The 18,044-nt window shown below is 42.7% G+C and overlaps 2 protein-coding genes across 6 annotated transcripts in view; one reads left to right on the top strand and one right to left on the bottom strand.

The window, feature by feature from the left end:
* Positions 1-3,500: 3,500 nt before the first annotated feature.
* Positions 3,501-16,771, top strand: ZNF582 (zinc finger protein 582). 4 transcript variants are annotated; one of them, XM_001094946.5, is made up of 5 exons: positions 3,501-4,082; positions 5,706-5,794; positions 7,037-7,163; positions 7,441-7,536; positions 14,354-16,771. In XM_001094946.5, the coding sequence occupies exons 2-5, from the start codon at positions 5,786-5,788 to the stop codon at positions 15,673-15,675; spliced, it is 1,554 nt and encodes a 517-aa protein (XP_001094946.4). In that variant the 5' UTR covers positions 3,501-4,082; positions 5,706-5,785; the 3' UTR covers positions 15,676-16,771. The 4 variants fall into 4 exon arrangements, with proteins under 4 accessions (XP_001094946.4, XP_002801500.3, XP_028694679.2 ...); XM_002801454.4 differs by having other exon boundaries at positions 3,501-4,304; XM_028838846.2 differs by lacking the exons at positions 5,706-5,794; positions 7,037-7,163 and having other exon boundaries at positions 3,501-4,304.
* The window catches only part of LOC704549 (uncharacterized), a 49,757-nt gene continuing 47,556 nt past the window's right edge, over positions 15,844-18,044 (bottom strand). For both annotated transcript variants that reach the window (XR_013409723.1, XR_013409724.1), the window contains exon 6: positions 15,844-16,986. The gene's annotated coding sequence lies outside the window, so the exon portion shown is untranslated. The remainder of the gene's footprint in view (positions 16,987-18,044) is intronic.

Raw genomic sequence — 18,044 nt, 5'->3', positions numbered from 1 at the left:
TCTCTTAAAAAAAAAAGAAAAGAAAAGAAAAATTAGCTGGTGTAGTGGCACGCACCTGTGTTCTCAGCTACTTGGGAGGCTGAGGTAGGAGGATTGCTTAAGCCCAGGAGGTTGAGGCTGCAGTAAGCTGTATTTGTGCCACTGTGGCAAGCCAGATCTCACAAAAGCTGAACAGGCAGGCCTCCATAACAACTGTTCCAGCATTGACTAAATGGTTAGGTTAAATATTAAAGGCTGAGAGAGTCAGTGCCCTAACACAAAGGCTGCTGATTTGAAGCATGACAAGGTAATGAAGGAATGGTCACACTCCTCATCCCAGGATCCATTTAGGATTAAACAAGTTTTACTGAGGGTCTAAAGGCACTCCCCAGACCTCCATAACTTAGTAGGAGACAAGGTAAGGGTAATCACCTTTGGCACTTGGACCCAACTAGAGTAAGTAAAATTACTGAGGCTCTGGAGGAAGGTTCCCAAGACTCAGACCTTAGTTATAGATGAGAAGAAATTAATCACTTATATCTTTAGATGAATGCACACTTACATGTAGACATATAGCTTAGAAGGTGGATAAGCACTGGAAAACTGTGTAATTTTGAGTTGTCTGGCAATATTTTTCTGGCCCTCTCCCTGTACCTGGTTACAGAAATAAAACTCTCTTCTTTTACATCAACATCTTGTTACTGGGCTGCGAGAAAAAGCAGCCTGGTCCTCGGTTCAGTCCAGGAACACCACTGCATACCAGCTTGGGTGACAGAATGAGACCTTGTCTCTTAAAAAAAGTCCTCAGAGGCCGGGCCGGTGGCTCACGCCTATAATCCCAGCACTTTGGGAGGCCGAGGCGGGCGGATCACGAGGTCAGGAGATCGAGACCATCCTGGCCAAGATGGTGAAACCCCGTCTCTACTAAAAATACAAAAAGTTAGCTGGACGTGGTGGCGAACACCTGTAGTCCCAGCTACTTGGGAGGCTGAGGCAGGAGAATGGCGTGAACCCAGGAGGCAGAGCTTGCAGTGAGCCGAGATCGCGCCACTGCACTCTGGCCTGGGTGACAAAGCGTGACTCCGTCTCAAAAAAAAAAAGGTCCTCAGAGAGAGAAGGTCACACGTATTTTATCCTTAGTTGTCACAAGATGCAATACATGTATTTTTCTCCTGGATTAGTACTGGAGAAAAGCCTTTTATCCTTTTTCTTTCTTGGCTATGGATGTCCAGTTGCTGCAGCACTGTTTGTTGAAAAGGTTATACTTCCTCCATGGAAATTTATTATTATTATAGTGCACAGATTTTAGGTCAGAAAAATTGGGGGAGGTGCCCAAGGTCATTCAGAGAGTAAGTAGCTAAGATTGGGTTAGAGCCCACTTTGTTGTTGTGTGATTCCTTGCTTGGATTACTATGCACAACAGAATATGGCCCACCTCCCCACAGTTGATCTCATTCGAGTGATAATGGGTGATCCTGAAATAGAAGGAATCTGGCAGAAGGATGGATATGGCTGGGTGTGGCGGGGTGATGGTTAACAGGAGAGGGAGCTGCTGGAACTCTGCATGTGCTTTGGCACAGGAATGTGTACTGGGAAGTGGCTGACTAAAGACCTATGGATTCCATGGAATGGAGAGGCCAGCTCAGAGCATTCTCATACTCTTAAAAGGAAGAAACTGGAAGCCACCTTCTAAGTGGACCCTGAATGATCCCTGCCACCTAGTATGTATACTCTTGTGTAGCCTCCACCTACTTAGACTCACAGCTGATTTTGTGACCAAGAGTATAATGGTGTATGACTTCAGAGGCTTGGTTCAGAGTCAGAACTGGCCATTTCATCATCTTCTAAATTTCTCTCTGGCAGATTAATAAATGTGAGAAAGTAAAAATGGTATAGAAGAAAGCCTGAGAGATGGCTGGCTTTGTACCTGTTTGGTCCTTTTCCTTCCTTTCCTCCATAAGCAAATACTGACGCATGTACATATAGACACACACAGTGGGATGTTAAAGGGAAACTAGAGCCACTCGCCCCTTCCCAAGATCAGAGAACCTAGGAAAGATGACTTTTTGCATCTACCCTCTGCTCTTGAACTCACAACACTGTCCTGAACCACAAATAAGGTCAAGTAGGATAAATCTACAACTGTCTCCTCGACTCTTTGCTCACAAATGTGAAATTCAACCATCTTTGCTGAAGTTGTCTCTTAACCAACCTCTGAGCTTTACTTCTATTATTACATCATTTTATTTGACCCTCAGGACAAAACTGCAAGCCCAGCATTACATTCTTCCCTTTATGGACAAAACAAAACAAAACAAAACTGAGATAGGCATGAAGAAACTAATAAATGGCTGAAATGGCATTTGAATCCACACCTGTCTAACTCTAAAAGTGTGCTTTCTACCACATCACTGTGCCTGCAAGGAAAATACAGCCTCTACCCTCTCTTGAAGAATGTGTAAAGAGGCAATATGGTGTGTTTTGGAAAAAGCATCTTTGCAGACAGAAAGCATTAGCTTCAGCCACATCATCATCCTTATCCAGCAGCAGTAACATTATTTTACACATATTGGCTCAGTTACTCCTCCCAAACAACTCGATGTGTTAGATGCTATAATCATCCTCACTATCAAATGTGGAGACCGAGGCACATCTCTAAGACTAGAGTTCGGCCGGGCGCGGTGGCTCAAGCCTGTAATCCCAGCACTTTGGGAGGCCCAGACGGGCGGATCACGAGGTCAGGAGATCGAGACCATCCTGGCTAACACGGTGAAACCCCGTCTCTACTAAAAAATACAAAAAAAAAAAAAAAAAACAACCTAGCCGGGCGAGGTGGCGGGCGCCTGTAGTCCCAGCTACTCCGGAGTAGTCCCAGCTACTCGGGAGGCTGAGGCAGGAGAATGGCGTAAACCCGGGAGGCGGAGCTTGCAGTGAGCTGAGATCAGGCCACTGCACTCCAGCCTGGGTGACAGAGCGAGACTCCGTCTCAAAAAAAAAAAAAAAAAAAAAAAAAAAAGACTAGAGTTCAGGCATTCTGGCTCCAGTCTTAGAGATGGTAGAGATGATTAAGGGCTCACACTCTTACCCACTTATTACACCATAGAGCTCACCAGGTCTGAGGGAAACAGGATCAAATCAAAAGACAGTAACTCAGGACTCCGGGCCTGACTCAAGGACGAACTGTTCCATCTCGGACAGGGAGGGCTTCCTCATTCTGAGACCCAGAATAACAGGTCCTGACCGGCATCTGGCACACGGACTCCCCATCATATTGGACCACACTGGCTCGGGATGTGTAAAGTCCTGGGCTTCTCACACGTGATGGCACCAAAGCCGCCTAAAAACGAGAAAGAATTAACACCTACCTGCGGCGGTCTGGTATTTGACCCAGAGATGCCGCCCCATAAAACTTTACATCTTTATAACGTTTTTATTTTGCGTTCTCCTTCATAACCCACATTTAATTCGCCATATATGTAACGTTTAAAAATAGTTACCAGATAAACTTACCCTTCCAAACTTTTAAGGCTCCTTCCAAACCTTCTGGTAAAACTGCTGTTCCACGGAAATGGGAACTTAACGGATGAGGGAATCTTCCACAGCGGCACACAATTGTGTATCCACCGCTAAACGGTACCAGTCACACAGTCAGCGACCCACGCGGAGTCGAAGTGACCACCACACACCGTCACAACAATCACGCACACACAGTGACAGCCCCTTGCCCACTCGGTCACTCGCGCACAATCTCTCGCTAGAGAATCACACGCAGATAGCACAGCACCAAGAACCCCCAGGAAGGGACCCAGGGACTCGAACACATAACTCTCTCCCGCGCGCAGGGGAAGCACGCCTGCGCCCGGCTCACCTCGAAACATCGCGAGATCCGGCTTCAAGGCCGGGCTGCGGCCTTCACGCCTAGAGACTATGTTTCCCAGAAGTCACTGCGGCGCCGGCCCTATCATGGCGCAGCATCGGTGTGCTTTGTGCGTCTGCGCCATCTTCCGGCTGCGCAGGGCGAATCCGCCGGTACCGTGGTGGAAGCGCGCTCTGGGCTGCTGGGGGCGCGGCCGCGGTAGCACTTGGACCCGAGGAGGCGGCAGGTGAGGGGCTCCGGAGCTTTCCAGGTGCTCTGGGGTCCAACAGGAGCTGGGGCCGCGGCCAGGCGGGTCTCAGGCCTGAGAAGAACCGAGACTTCTCGCCCCATCGTCGCTCTGTGGCTTTACCGGCGTGAGACTACATTTCCCGCCGGCCCTCGCGGCGCGCGCCGGCTGGCGCCCCCTTTCTGCGTCCAGCCTCATAGGCCAGGTGCATGGACCCCTTAGGTGGGTGCGCAGGGGTCTCTGACCCCCTGAAATTGCAGATGTTTTGCATTCACTGTTATGCGTGCTTTTTTTTTTTTTTTTTTTTTTTTTTTTTTTTAAATCTGAGAGGAAATCTTGTTTCATGAGGTTCTCAGAGAGTTGCAAGACCCCAGAAGACTTAGAACCGCTAGTTTAGAAAAACTTATACTTGGGAACATTTTATATGACCTTGTTCAAATTCTGTGTCCAGCAATGGAGAAACACTTGAGTGAATCACAGGCCATCCTGTGTAAATAGGATATGGTGCAGTTAATACAAATAATGCTTATAAAAGTGGTCATAATAAAGAAAAGCTGCCTATTACATCATATTAAGCAACATTCATAATTATTTCACTTACAAGTTACTTAGAACCAAATGTTTGTAATGCAATAGGCACTTTATATACTTACTCCTTTACAAAATACTTCTTGTTTAACAATGAGCTCAAGAACTGGTTAAATGACAACACTGCAAATACTTGGGTGTTTTTCCTTCCAGTTTTTTTGTTTTGTTTTGTTTTTAGCCTGTGTGTTAGTGAGTTTGACTTCTTCTTGCTGAATGTTCTCAGAGGATCCAGTAGTTAATATCTTTGCTTGTCAGTTTTTGATAGTCATTTTAGATAGTCACTTGGCATCTCATTTATGGCTGTGCCAAAAATGATTCAACCACTTGCCTACTTGTGGACTTGCCTACTTATGTACTAATTTTCAGTTCTATTATTTAGCAAATATTATTGGGCCTGCAGCTTTGTGCACTGCTGTGTCTCTATGGAAGGACACATTTATGTGCTGATAATGGAGCACTGGGCGTACTGCGTGTGATTTGTCTCTCACTGTTCCTTGCAAGTCTGTCCCATTTGTTGACGCAAGGCATGCTCCATGAAGTGGCAGTTTGGGCTGTAAAGGTTTTTGTAAATTCGGCAGTTGGGAAAAGAGCCAGGTAGACTTTCGAAGGTGTTACATTTGCTGCAGGAAAGAGTTAAATGGCCTAGTCCTGGAAAGGCTTTATTCTAGGCTGGGGCTATGCAAATTATGCAGACCTTCTATGCTTCCTGGCTTGAGGGAAGCCTTCCTTGTCCTTGAGGTAATATGTGGGTCTCAGTCACTAGAACAGCCCACAGCATCCCCGTCTCAGTCTTGCATCTGCAACAAAACAGAACCACTGGATGTTTAGGGGAAATGGGAGGGAACGGACCACTGGTTTCCCTTTGCCTTGCAGCAGCTAAAGCTGGTTTCCTGGGGTTGGGTGAGGATCCCTTTGTCCCCTCCCCCCCCATTTTCTTGGTGGGCAGAGGGGCAAGCAGGTGGGAACTTGTAACTTTGGCATTCTAGGAGCTGTGAGGCAAGCCTAGCCTCTCATATTTGCTCTTTCCTCCCCCAGCTCTGCCATCGCAGGACTCTGCCCTTCCCCAAGAGAGGAACCAGGAGGAGGACCTATCAGCCCTTGAAATTCTAAAAGTCATGTCCCTTGTGAGTTTTAACATCCCACAAATATTTGCTTTCCTTATCTTGAAACTTTCCACCTGGGTTCCATCCAGGAATTTGGTTCTCAGACTTTCCCATTTTAGGGAATAAAAGTACTAGGCAGGAGTCCCCTCTCCCATTGTCCTCTCCTCTGACAAATGCCCACAGATTTATTCTCTATAGCATTCTGCATCTCCTGATGGTTTTCGTCTGCTAGGAGGAGAAAGTCATTTCCCTGTATGAAAGAGAGCATCCTTTGTAAGAACTGAAGTGTGAAGAGATGGAAATGAATGGTTAGGAGCAATCGCATATAGAAAAGCAGGGGAGGTGGTGTTGGTTGGTTTCAATTTCAGCACGTGGTACAGTGTCCTGCTTTGGGGGTGATTAATGATTGGATATGTAATTGAGGTTTGGCTGGGAATCCATCAAGATTCGATGCCAGAATTAAAGTCTAGTTTGACGTTGAACAGAGCATTTGAATCTGGGACATCCTCCATTAGTTTCTTTAGCTTAAGAGCAAGAAAAGTACAGAGCTGAAGATGGTGAGTGATACAGAAAGTGAGATGATCAGTCAGCTAGGTGAGTGAGTGGTCAGGGCTTGGAAAAACCTTAGAGATCTGATCCAACCTCGGGATCCAAAATAAGAGGATGTTTGGGTCATTCATTTCACTTGATAGAAAACTGTACACTCAATAAAAGTGATCTCCATGGTTTTTCCCATGAAGAAAAATGCTTGTGTTATGTTCCAACATAATGATGAACTTTCATCTCCAAGAAATTCTTGACTTATATGAAAATCCTGTATCTAAGATAGACAACATGTTTCCATAATTAAAAAATAAAATAAAATATTTGGGGAAAATCCATCAGAAATATTTTTATTGTTATTGTTATTCCAAAAGATAGAAATGATAGGTCTCACTTTGAGAATTTATTGTATGCCAAGTACAGAGTGGGCAGTGTGCTTTATTACACTGTTTCTTACAATAAGGAAAACTCCATTTAGCTTGATTTTAATTTTCATCCCAGACCTGTACACAGAGCTTTGATTTGCAGTTAAAAGGAGTGTTTGAGAACATCTGAACATTCTGTTTTACTCATACCCATTTCTTCTGTCACTTTTCACATTCAGTCCCACCTTTCTTGTTCAACAAAACAACCCCCCTCCTGCAAAGACCTGCCCCACCTCCTTTCATCCCACTGTGAACCATTGGAATACATATATATCATACATGCCTGCCATTCCAGGGGTCAGAATTGTTCAGGGATGTGGCCATAGTCTTCTCCCAAGAAGAATGGCAGTGTCTGGCACCTGCTCAGAGGGATTTGTACAGAGACGTGATGTTGGAGACCTACAACAACCTGGTCTCACTGGGTAAGGTGATCTCATCTGTTTAGTTTGGAGGTTATCCTTGGGCATGTTCCTTCCTGGTCAGTTTTTGGGTGCTTTTCAGTCTTATGACTGGTCATTTTTGAGGGGTTAAAGGGCAGCGCTGTCAGCTGAAGCTGCATCTTCCCCTGCCCTCAGGCAGTTGTCCCATCTTCCTCTGGCACTTCCTGCAACTGCCTCTCCTGCTTGATGACCAGGTCCTGGATCTGAATTCTGGGGCCCTCACACCATAACCAGGTGGCATGTTTCTTCTCATCTCCAGGTCTTGCCATTTCCAAACCTGATGTGATCTCCTTCCTAGAGCAAGGCAAAGAGCCCTGGATGGTGGAGAGGGTGGTGTCTGGAGGCCTGTGCCCAGGTGAGTGAGGTATCAATGGGAAGGGAGTAGCCACTGCAGGTATCAGGTCAGCTGGAAGTAGCCCTTTGTCTTAGAAAACCTTCCCTGCAGATTGCTACATTCAAAGCTTATGTCTTAAGTGTTGTCATCCTCTCCTCCCAACCTCCATTCTCTGAAAGGCCCCAGTGTGTGTTGTCCCACTCCATGTGTTCATGTGTTCTCATCATTTAGCTGCCACTTAGAAGTGAAAACATGCAGTTTTTGGTTTTCTGCTCCTGTGTTAGTTTGCTTAGGATAATGGCTTCCAGCTCCATCCATGTCCCTGCATAGGACATGATCTTGTCCTTTGACCATTTTTCTAAAGGAATGTGTATCGGTTTGTTTGAATTTTGGAGAGTCAGTTAACAAGTACTTATAAGCTTTTCTTATGCACCATGGAATATGCCACAGTATACATTGATGAGGCAGGCAGACATTATCCTTGCTTTCAAGGAACTTACACTGCAGTGGGAAAATAGACATGAAATCATACAGACACATGGACATGAGCTAATATATGAAAGAAAAAGAACAGGTTGAGTCAGGGTGCATGGTAGGGCCAATGGCCTCTTCAAGGATGAGGCGTTTCAGTTGAGACATGGAAGGTGTGATGTAACTGGGGAATACCAGTTGCAGCCAGTGAGTGTGAAGGACCTGAGCAGGGAGCCCTTGGTACCTCTGAGATAATGGACGGCCTCTGTGGCTGAGTTCAGTGAACAAAGGAAGGAACACAAAGAAATACCCTAGGGGCCAGGCATGGTGGCTCATGCTTATAATCCCAGCACTTTGGGAGGCTGAGGTGGGCAAATCACTTGACTAGCCTGGCCAACGTGGTGAAACCTCGTCCCTACTAAAATCACAAAAATTAGCCAGGTGTGGTGGCACATGCCTGTAATCCCAGCTACTTGGGAGGCTGAAGCATTGCTTGAACACGGGGAGTGGAGATTGCAGTGAGCCAAGATCGAATCACTGCACTCCAGCTGAGGCAACAGAGAGAGACTCTGTCTCCAAAAGAAAAAAAAAAAAGATAAGCTAGGAAAGGCAACCACATTAAGAAGTTTGGGCTCTGCACTGTGGGCAGAGGGAAAGCAGTGTAGAAATAGAGCCAAGCCATGATTTTGTGGTCCACCTTGAGAGGATATTAACTACTGCGTGTCTCACATATTATTCACCTGCTAGTTTCAGAAGTCATTGATAGTTTTCCCTTGGATCAGATATGATTAATAGTTACAAAAGAGTGATTTTTAAAAAACTTTATTCTTCTTTATTTATTAGATCACATGCTCCTGTAAAGAAGAGCTTTCTCCCTTTCACGATTTGTTTCTTCATTTATATCATATGGATTAATAGTAGGTGGCATATTTTTTCTCATCTCCAGGTCAGAATAAAATAAATCTTATTTTATCCTGTAACAGATGGTTACCCATTATCATTATTTATCACAACATTCATGTTTTTCCAAATTTGGCCAATGACACCCTTTCAGACTGGCTCTTGGGCTCTTTGGACATAATCCCCTACACCTTTTTTTTTATAAGCACGGGTTTAACTTTTTTTTTTTTTTTTTGAGACAGAGTTTCGCTCTTTTTGCCCAGGCTGGAGTGCAATGGCGCATCTCGGCTCGCCGCAACCTCCGCCTCCAGGGTTCAAGCGATTCTCCTGCCTCAGCCTCCCAAGTAGCTGGGATTACAGGCGTGTGTCACCACCCCGGCTAATTTTGTATTTTTAGTAGAGACGGGGTTTCTCCATGTGGGTCAGGCTGGTCTTGAACTCCCGACCTCAGGTGATCCACCTGCCTCGGCCTCCCAAAGTGCTGGGATTACAAGCGTGAGCCACCGCGCCTGGCTAACTTTTTTAGTTTCAACAGTTCAGTAAAAGCTGGTCAACATCAGTACAGAACAAGTCCCACACAGTTGACAGCCATGTACGTAAATGCAAGAATACCAAACCTCACGCGAACGAAAAAGTATCAGCTCTGACAATGTTGACTATTTAGCTGTGACTCATAGGTCATAAATCTTCGCCTGAGCAAGGTCCACATTCAAATGTTTTTTACAACTAAGACTAAAACAAGAATTTTACGTTTCTAAAAGGAGAAGCATAAAAGTCAGTGTGTCGAAGAACATAAGGATGTGATAGAAAAGAGATTTGAGCCGGGCGCAGTGGCTCACGCCTGTAATCCCAGCACTTTGGGAGGCTGAGGTGGGCGGATCACCAGGTCAGGAGATCGAGACCATCCTGGCTAACACAGTGAAACCCCGTCTCTACTAAACATAAAAAAAATAGCCGGGCGTGCTGGTGGGCGCCTGTAGTCCCAGCTACGTGGGAGCCTGAGGCAGGAGAATGGTGTGAACCCGGGAGACGCAGCTTGCAGTGAGCTGAGATTGCACCACTGCACTCCAGCCTGGGAGACAGCGAGACTCCATCTTGGGGAAAAAAAAAAAAAAGGAGATTTAAGTGGGCACAAAGTTAGTGCCGCGTGTTAATACTTTTACATATAAGGATGTGATAGAAAAGAGATTTGAGTGGGCACAAAGTTACTACATCACGTTAATACTTTGACATATTAAAATCCCTCTGCAGCCAGGCGCAGTGACTCACGCCTGTAGTCCCAGCTACTCAGAAGGCTGAGAGAGGAGGATGACCTGAGCCTAGGAGTTTGAGGTTGTAGTATTACTGTGATTGTGCTTCTGCACTCCAGCCTGGGCAACAGAATGAGGCCCCATCTCTCAAAAAAAAAAAAAAAAAAAAAAAATTTTGGAGGCAAACTTCATATAGAACGTTTGTATATAGGTTTTTTTAAAAGTCATCAGTGTCATCATTAAACTAAAATGCAGATTGTGCTTTTGTCTCCAAACTGATTATAATATTTTTGAGTCGAGTCAAAACATCTCAGAAACATCCAGTTACTGTTGATGACAATGAATGTGACATGCTGACAGAATTTAAGAGGGTACCATTTTTCACTGGTGAGAGCCGAAAAAGCTTGGTAATTTTCAGTAATGTTGGGGTCACTATAGTGAATAGATCTGCAAAACGACATATCTTAAACCCAGACAAATGTTATGAATACTGGTTCTGTTTAATAAATGACCGGTTTGTATAAAAATACTTAACACAGAATTCTCTCCTGCTCTTTCACCCTCAATAAATGCTATAAAGTGCATTCACAAAGAGCCGTATTAAGATAAAGCTGCTGCACGAAAGATCCCACTCATATGTACTGAAATGAGTAGGATCACACTGGAGTTTAATTGTGCACATTTTATATACCAGTATAGCAGCATCCTTAGCCAGAAGTCTCAACAGAATTATCATGAATGTGTTTAAGGGTTATGTACATATATCCATTTAAAGTATTAAAAGGTACATTTGAACTGAATGGCAACATTTAAAAATGATATCCTTGTTAGCACATCAACTTGAGTCTTTCTATGATGTATGATTCAGCAAATTAGGACAGAATCAAAGTCTCATCAAAAAGTCCTTTGAGGCTGGGCATGGTGGCTCACGCCTGTAATCCCAGCACTTTGGGAGACCAAGGCATGCGGATTGCTTGAGCCCAAGAGTTTGAGACCATCCTGGGCAATATGGCGAAACCTCATCTTTACAAAAAGATACAAAAATTAGCTAAGCACGGTGGTGCCCACCTGTAGTCTCAGCTACTTGGGGGCCTCAGGCAGGAGGATCGCTTGAGCCCCAGGAGGTCGAGGCTGCAGTGAGCCGAGATCATGCCACTGCACTCCAGCTTGGGTGACAAAGTGAGAATCTGTCAAAAAAAAAAAAAAAAGAAAAATGTACCTTGTTCATTTACAAAAGTGTAAATCAAAAATTACCTGCTGAATTAGACAGCAGATAGCCCCTTTTCTATAACTGTATACTGTTGTTGATATTAATATAATGTGGTTCAAATGCTTACTGTGGAAACAAGCAGAGAAAAATTCAGAAGTGGTAAATGTTCCCCCTTTGAGCAAACAATATCTAGGTGTGATAAACAGGCAGGTTCATAATAAATCACTGAAAGAACAGTTGAATTCTAGCTGTCTTCATGTACCACAAAGTTACGGAAGATATGAGGATGTGTTCATATCACTGGAGTGACCAAAAATCAACAATTTACTGCTGTCCCAAACTATTAGTAGTTTGTCCCTAATTATTAGCATTTGAGTTTGGTGTATTTATTTAAATGTCCAAATTATGCTAAACATCAAGCACCTGTTAGAAGTGGAAAATAAAATATTTTAATGCTAAGACTATACATAAGATTTTTAGATGTTGTTTCATTGGTTGCACGAAACAGTGACTTCTGCCCAAATAACTTTAAAATACTGTGCCAGATTTTGTAAAGAAATGTGAAAACATAGAAAACATCATTATTGTTGCTATTTTGCAAACTTACAAGTTAAATAGAAGCAAGAAGTTTGAAATTTATGACTGATAATACTCTCTTTGAATAGTTATACAATAGTATTTAATCAGGAATGGCTTTATTTACAGGAGTAGAAATGTGTTCGTGGAATAAATAACACTATACCCTGCTGTAAATCAACAGAGCTCAACTGTGCAAGGTGGATGTGGTAGAGAAAATGGCATTTTGGAGAAAAGAATGCTTTAAAAAGACACTTCCTTGGAAGCAGCCAAGATTTTTTTCACATTGCCAGAAAGACCAAGTAATACGTGTTCACTTTAATTCCTACAACCAAAAGCCCAGTTAGGCAGTTAGCTTGTCTCAAATGTGTGTTGTTCTGTACACCAGGTTGGCTTTAATATTCCATGGTCCACTGCAGTTTCTTGGTTTTCCTTTTTCTGTAAGATGGCTGCCACATATCCCAACCATTGAGTAGATCCACGCCCTCAGAGGTAGATAGGTGGCTGTGTTTGGAAACTGTCTCACTAGTTGAGTTGTTAGACCACAGTAGAGACCCGTAACCTGACTCTTGAACAGCCAAACACAATGTCTGAAAAAAATACCTTTGTGTACTGTTTACATAGTCTTGTTCTTACAATGTCATGTGTATACACTATAGTTGTGGCACAAGTCTTTGAGGTGACAGCAGCCAGCATTATTCCCACAAAACCCGATGTTTCTTTCACAGTCTTTATCATCTTCCATTGTAGAAGCAATCTTATATTCCAGTAATTTTAGCTTAATATTTTCACAAATAACAAAATGAATAATAGTATCTGGTCTGCCACCATATGAAACCTGTATGTGCCTATAAAGTCCTCCAAGGCTGTCTGTTCCATACACGCCATGAATACATTCAAAAGCATCCATTCATTTTCTCTCATGGCTCCTTGTGTCAAGCTCTATCTGAATCTCTTTAAGTCAACTGCTATAAGGGGGTTGATTGCTATAAGTACAGTAAAACCTGCCACTGTAGCTGAAATCATGGACCAGATAGAATCACAGTCCCTTATACCATTCAACTTTTTCATGCAGTTTGAATAATTAGCAAAGTATGTTGCTCTAGAAGGACCCACCCTCAATCAACTGGCCTAATCCTCTAAACAAGGAACAAAGCCTTTCTTTTTCCAAGGTCACCTTTAAGAAATAGGTTCAGGTAAATGAATGACATTTAAGAAATTTAAGAAATGTCATTCAGTTGACAATGGGCTTCAGCCCTGGTGTTCAACTATACTTCAGATATAAAAAACACCATGGTGTTCAGCTAAACTTCAGATATAAGAAGCTTCACAGGGGAAGACAGCAGCCATGTCATTCTAACTTCTAGCAGACACATGAGCATAGCTGCCACTGTACCAGCATGTTCCTCTGGCTCATTCTCCTGCATGTCTTCCAGGCGCTGAGGCAGGTTGCAGATCCAACCACACACTTCCTCCATCACTTTTATTTTTATTTTTTTAAACTGCGGTAAAATACAAGATTTACCATGCCCACCATTTTCAAGTATACAGTTCAGTATTATTAAGTACATTCACACTGTTGTGCAACCATCATCACTGTCTATCTCCAGAACTCTTCATCTTGAAATCCCCATCATCTTTTAAAAATTCACTTTTGGCGGCATAATTTACAGTCAATAAAATGCATTTTTAAAATGTAGTATTAATGAGTGTTGACAAATTTATACACCCACATAACCATCATCTCAATCAAGATAGCGAACATTTCCATCAACCCAAAAAGTTCCCTTGTGCGCCTTCCTGCAAAGTCCCTCAAACCAATGATTTGCTTTGGTTTCTGTCACTCTATGTTTGTCTTTTCTGGAGTCTCACAGAAACATTTATTGTCTTAAAAAATATGGTTCAACAGTGATTCTGACCCACACCTTTATTTTTTTTTTAAAAAAAGAGTCCCCCTCTGTCACCCGGGTTGGAGTGCATTGGCATGATCATCGCTCACTGCAACCTTGAGCTCCTGGGTTTAAGCAGTCTTCTTTTCTCAGCAGGGACTACAGGCATATGCCACTGCAGCTGGCTAATTTTTAAAGATTATTTTGTAGACGTGGGGTCTTGCTATGTTGCCCAAGCTGGTCTCAAACTCCTGGCCTCAAGTGATTCTCCCTTCTTGGCTTCCCAAAGCACTGGGATTACAGGCATAAGCCACCATGCCCAGCCCCACACTAACATTTTAGAATCACTTTTATAACCTCTCTTATTACCTCCCTCATCTCATTTATGTTATTTTCCTTTCACTGTTCTACTTGTCCATTTTCTAATTGCTTAGCTACATTCAAGAGTTAATAAGCATTGAGTCTAAACCTTCCAATTCTTACTTTAGTTCCTTTATTTGGAAAAACAAACAAACAAACATACTTTTTTCATTCTTTTTCAGTATTGGAGTCCAGATATGATACCAAGGAATTATCTCCAAAGCAGCATGTTTATGAAGTCGAATCACCCCAATGGGAGATAATGGAAAGCCTTACAAGTTATGGTCTGGAGTGTTCAAGCTTCCAAGATGATTGGGAATGCAGAAGCCAGTTTGACAGACAACAGGGAAATCCAGACAGACATTTCCATCAAATGATCATCAGACATGAAGAAATGCCCACTTTCGACCAGCATTCATCCCTTAGTTTTTATCAGAAAATTCATACTAGAGAAAAAGCTTTTGGGTATAATAAATGTAGAAAAGACTTCTGGCAAGAGGAACTTCTTATTAATCATCAAGGATTTCATCTTAATGAGAAGCCCTATAAATGTAAGGAATGTGGGAAGGCCTTTAAATATGGTTCACGACTAATTCAACATGAGAATATTCATTCTGGTAAGAAACCCTATGAATGTAAGGAATGTGGAAAGGCCTTCAATTCTGGTTCAAATTTTATACAACATCAGAGAGTTCATACTGGTGAGAAACCGTACGAATGTAAAGACTGTGAGAAGGCCTTTAGTCGAAGCTCACAGCTGATTGAACATCAGCGAACCCACACAGGTGAGAAACCCTATCAGTGTAAGGAATGTGGCAAGGCCTTCAATCGGATCTCACATCTTAAAGTACATTATAGAATCCATACTGGTGAAAAACCCTATGCATGCAAGGAATGTGGGAAAACCTTTAGTCATCGTTCTCAGTTGATTCAACATCAGACTATTCATACTGGCAAGAAACTCTATGAATGTAAGGAATGTGGGAAGGCTTTTAATCAAGGCTCAACTCTTATACGACATCAGAGAATTCATACCGGTGAGAAACCCTATGAATGTAAAATATGTGGAAAGGCCTTTAGAGTGAGCTCACAACTCAAGCAACATCAGAGAATTCACACTGGAGAGAAACCCTACCAATGTAAGGTATGTGGTAGGGCCTTCCAACGGGTCTCACATCTTACTGTACATTACAGAATTCATACAGGTGAAAAGCCATATGAATGTAAGGAATGTGGGAAGGCTTTTAGTCATTGCTCACAATTGATTCATCATCAGGTTATTCACACTGAGAAAAAGCCTTATGAATATAAGGAATGTGAGAGGACCTTGAGTCATGATTCAACTACCGTTCAACCTCAGAGAATGCATAATAGAGAAACACATGTGAATATAATAAATGTAGAAAAGCCTTCCATCAGCACTTACCCCTTACTAATCATCAGAGAATTTATGTTGGCAAGCAACCATATGAGTGGAAGTAATGGGGAAAGCCCATTAGCTTAGGCTAATCATGACTTAACTCCTTCCCCTTCGAGAAAGACTTGAAGAATGTAATGCCAGTGACAATGCCTTCATTCAGAGGTCATCCTTTATCCTAAGTCTGAAAATTCTTATCAAAGAAAATTTTATGGATGTAAATTGTTCAGACCATGATTGTCAAAGAAGCAGGGAAAGGTTGGAAGAAATTTTATTTCTAACACATTCCAGAATCACATTTTCTAACCACAGTGTAGTGATTTTATCAAGAACAAAAAGTTTTAGTTTTCTTACAAGTTAAAAAAACAGCCAAATTATCATTTGCTTAACAAAGAAATCATGCAATTACCATAAATGGTAATGAAAATAATGAGAGTTTAACATGCCAAGAGATGTGAAATGTGGCCAAAGAGATGTGAGGGGAAGGGGAAATCCGAAGCTACACTGGAGGAGTTTTTACAGCCTTTGAATGCATGCATATACATGAAAATCTGAAAGATAAACTCATATGCACTAAACATACTATTCAAGACTACGAAATACCCAGGCAGTGAAAGAAGAAAGTAACAGAAAATGATAAAGCTACCATCTTACAGTAATCTTGGTTTTTGTTTCTTTCTGATCCAGAAATAATCTAAATTTAGGAGAATATATCTTAATTTCCACATTGGTATATTGTTTTATGTGACTGGCACAACCATTGATTGCCATCCCAGCAGCCATACCCAATTCCCCTTGTTATTGGCAGCATCTGTGTCTTGCCTTAGACTCTGAGGATATCGGATGGTAATTTTCCAGTCTCCTGTGCAGCACAGGATGGCCAGTATCTCCCAGTGTTGCTCAGTGGGATCTGCCAGGGCTTCTGGGAAAGGTTTTCCTCATTTGGAAGAGACAGGTTTATTATGAAGACTTCCTCCTCTCTCGCTTCCTGCTTTTAAACATTTTTCTATGAGAACATGATGCCTGGAGCTGCTACAGCTATCTTGCAACCAAGAAGAGAAGAAAGTGGACCTCAGAGAAGCCAACCCAGAGCCTAAGAAGGCTCAGCTACTAGGCCAATTCTGGAACTGCCTTTTTGATGCCTTGTTATGTAAGAAAAATAAACCTTGATTGCTCACTTTTAGTTGAGTATTTTGTAAATTCGTAGCCAAAAGCATCCTAAGTGATATAATATCAAATTTAATTTTATTATGGTTGGTAAATGTGGCCTGAAGTTATCTACTTTTTTGAATTTTACTTTTTTTTGGATATAGAGTCTCTGTCACCAGGCTGCAGTACAGTGGCACAACCTCTCCCTCCTGGGTTCAAGTGATTCTCCTGCCCCAATCTCCCCAGTAGCTGGGACTACAGGTGCGTGCTACCACACCCAGCTAATTTTTGTATTTTTAGTAGAGATGAGGTTTCACCATGTTGGCCAGGATGGTCTGGATCTCCTGACCTTGTGATCCACCCACCTCAGCCTCCCAGCACTCCCTGTAAGTGCTGGGATTACAGGCATGAGCCAGTGTGCTGCCCAATTTGACCTTTATTTATTTTTTTGTGGTTAAGTACAAGATTGATTTCTATATATGTTCCATGAACATTGAAAAAATATGTATTCTGCATTTTTGGATACAAGTTTCTAAATAAGTCCTTTAAGCCACTAGATTGCAATGGTAAAAATCTCCATGTTTTTATATAATTTGGTATGCTGGATCAGAATTTCCTAAAACATTTTTGCCAACACCTTGAGTTTCCAGACATTTATGCTTTTTAAATTGTTTGACTTACAGGGACACACTACTAACCTTCTATTCAGGAATTATACCTTTATCTTTACATAATATCCCATTTTGCCTAGTGCAGGGTCTAAAAACCAAATCCAGCCTGCTGCCTGCTTTATAAAGTCTGAGTGTGCCACATTGCATTTATGGTCTACAAGTTTCACTACAGCAGAGCTGAGTAGTTGCAACAGAGACTGTATGGCCACAGCACCTATATTTATCTTATTTTTATTTTGAGATGGCATCTCAAACTGGAGTACAGTGGCACATCCATGGCTCACTGAAGCCTCAACCTCCCATTCAAGCAGTCTTCCTACCTCAGCTTCCTGAACAGCTGGGACCACAGGCGTGGGCCACCACACCAGGCTTATATTTTTTAAATTGTTTCATAGATACAGGGTTTTCTTATGTTGCCCAGGATGGTCTCAATTTCCTGGGCTCAAGTAATTCTCCCACTTTGGCCTCACAAAGTCCTGGGATTACAGATGTGAGCCACTGCACCTTGCCTTCTCTGGTTTTTTAATTAAGTTTGGGCCAGGCACTATGGCTCCCGCCTGTAATTCCAACACTGGGAGGCTGAGGCAGGAGGATCACTTGATACCATGAGTTCTAGACAAGCCTGGGCAACAAAGG

Source organism: Macaca mulatta, chromosome 19, assembly GCF_049350105.2.
Source record: "Macaca mulatta isolate MMU2019108-1 chromosome 19, T2T-MMU8v2.0, whole genome shotgun sequence".
Lineage (NCBI taxonomy): Eukaryota > Metazoa > Chordata > Mammalia > Primates > Cercopithecidae > Macaca > Macaca mulatta.
The sequence above is the reverse complement of the archived record's forward strand: the minus strand, read 5'-3'. Positions and strand labels throughout refer to the sequence as shown.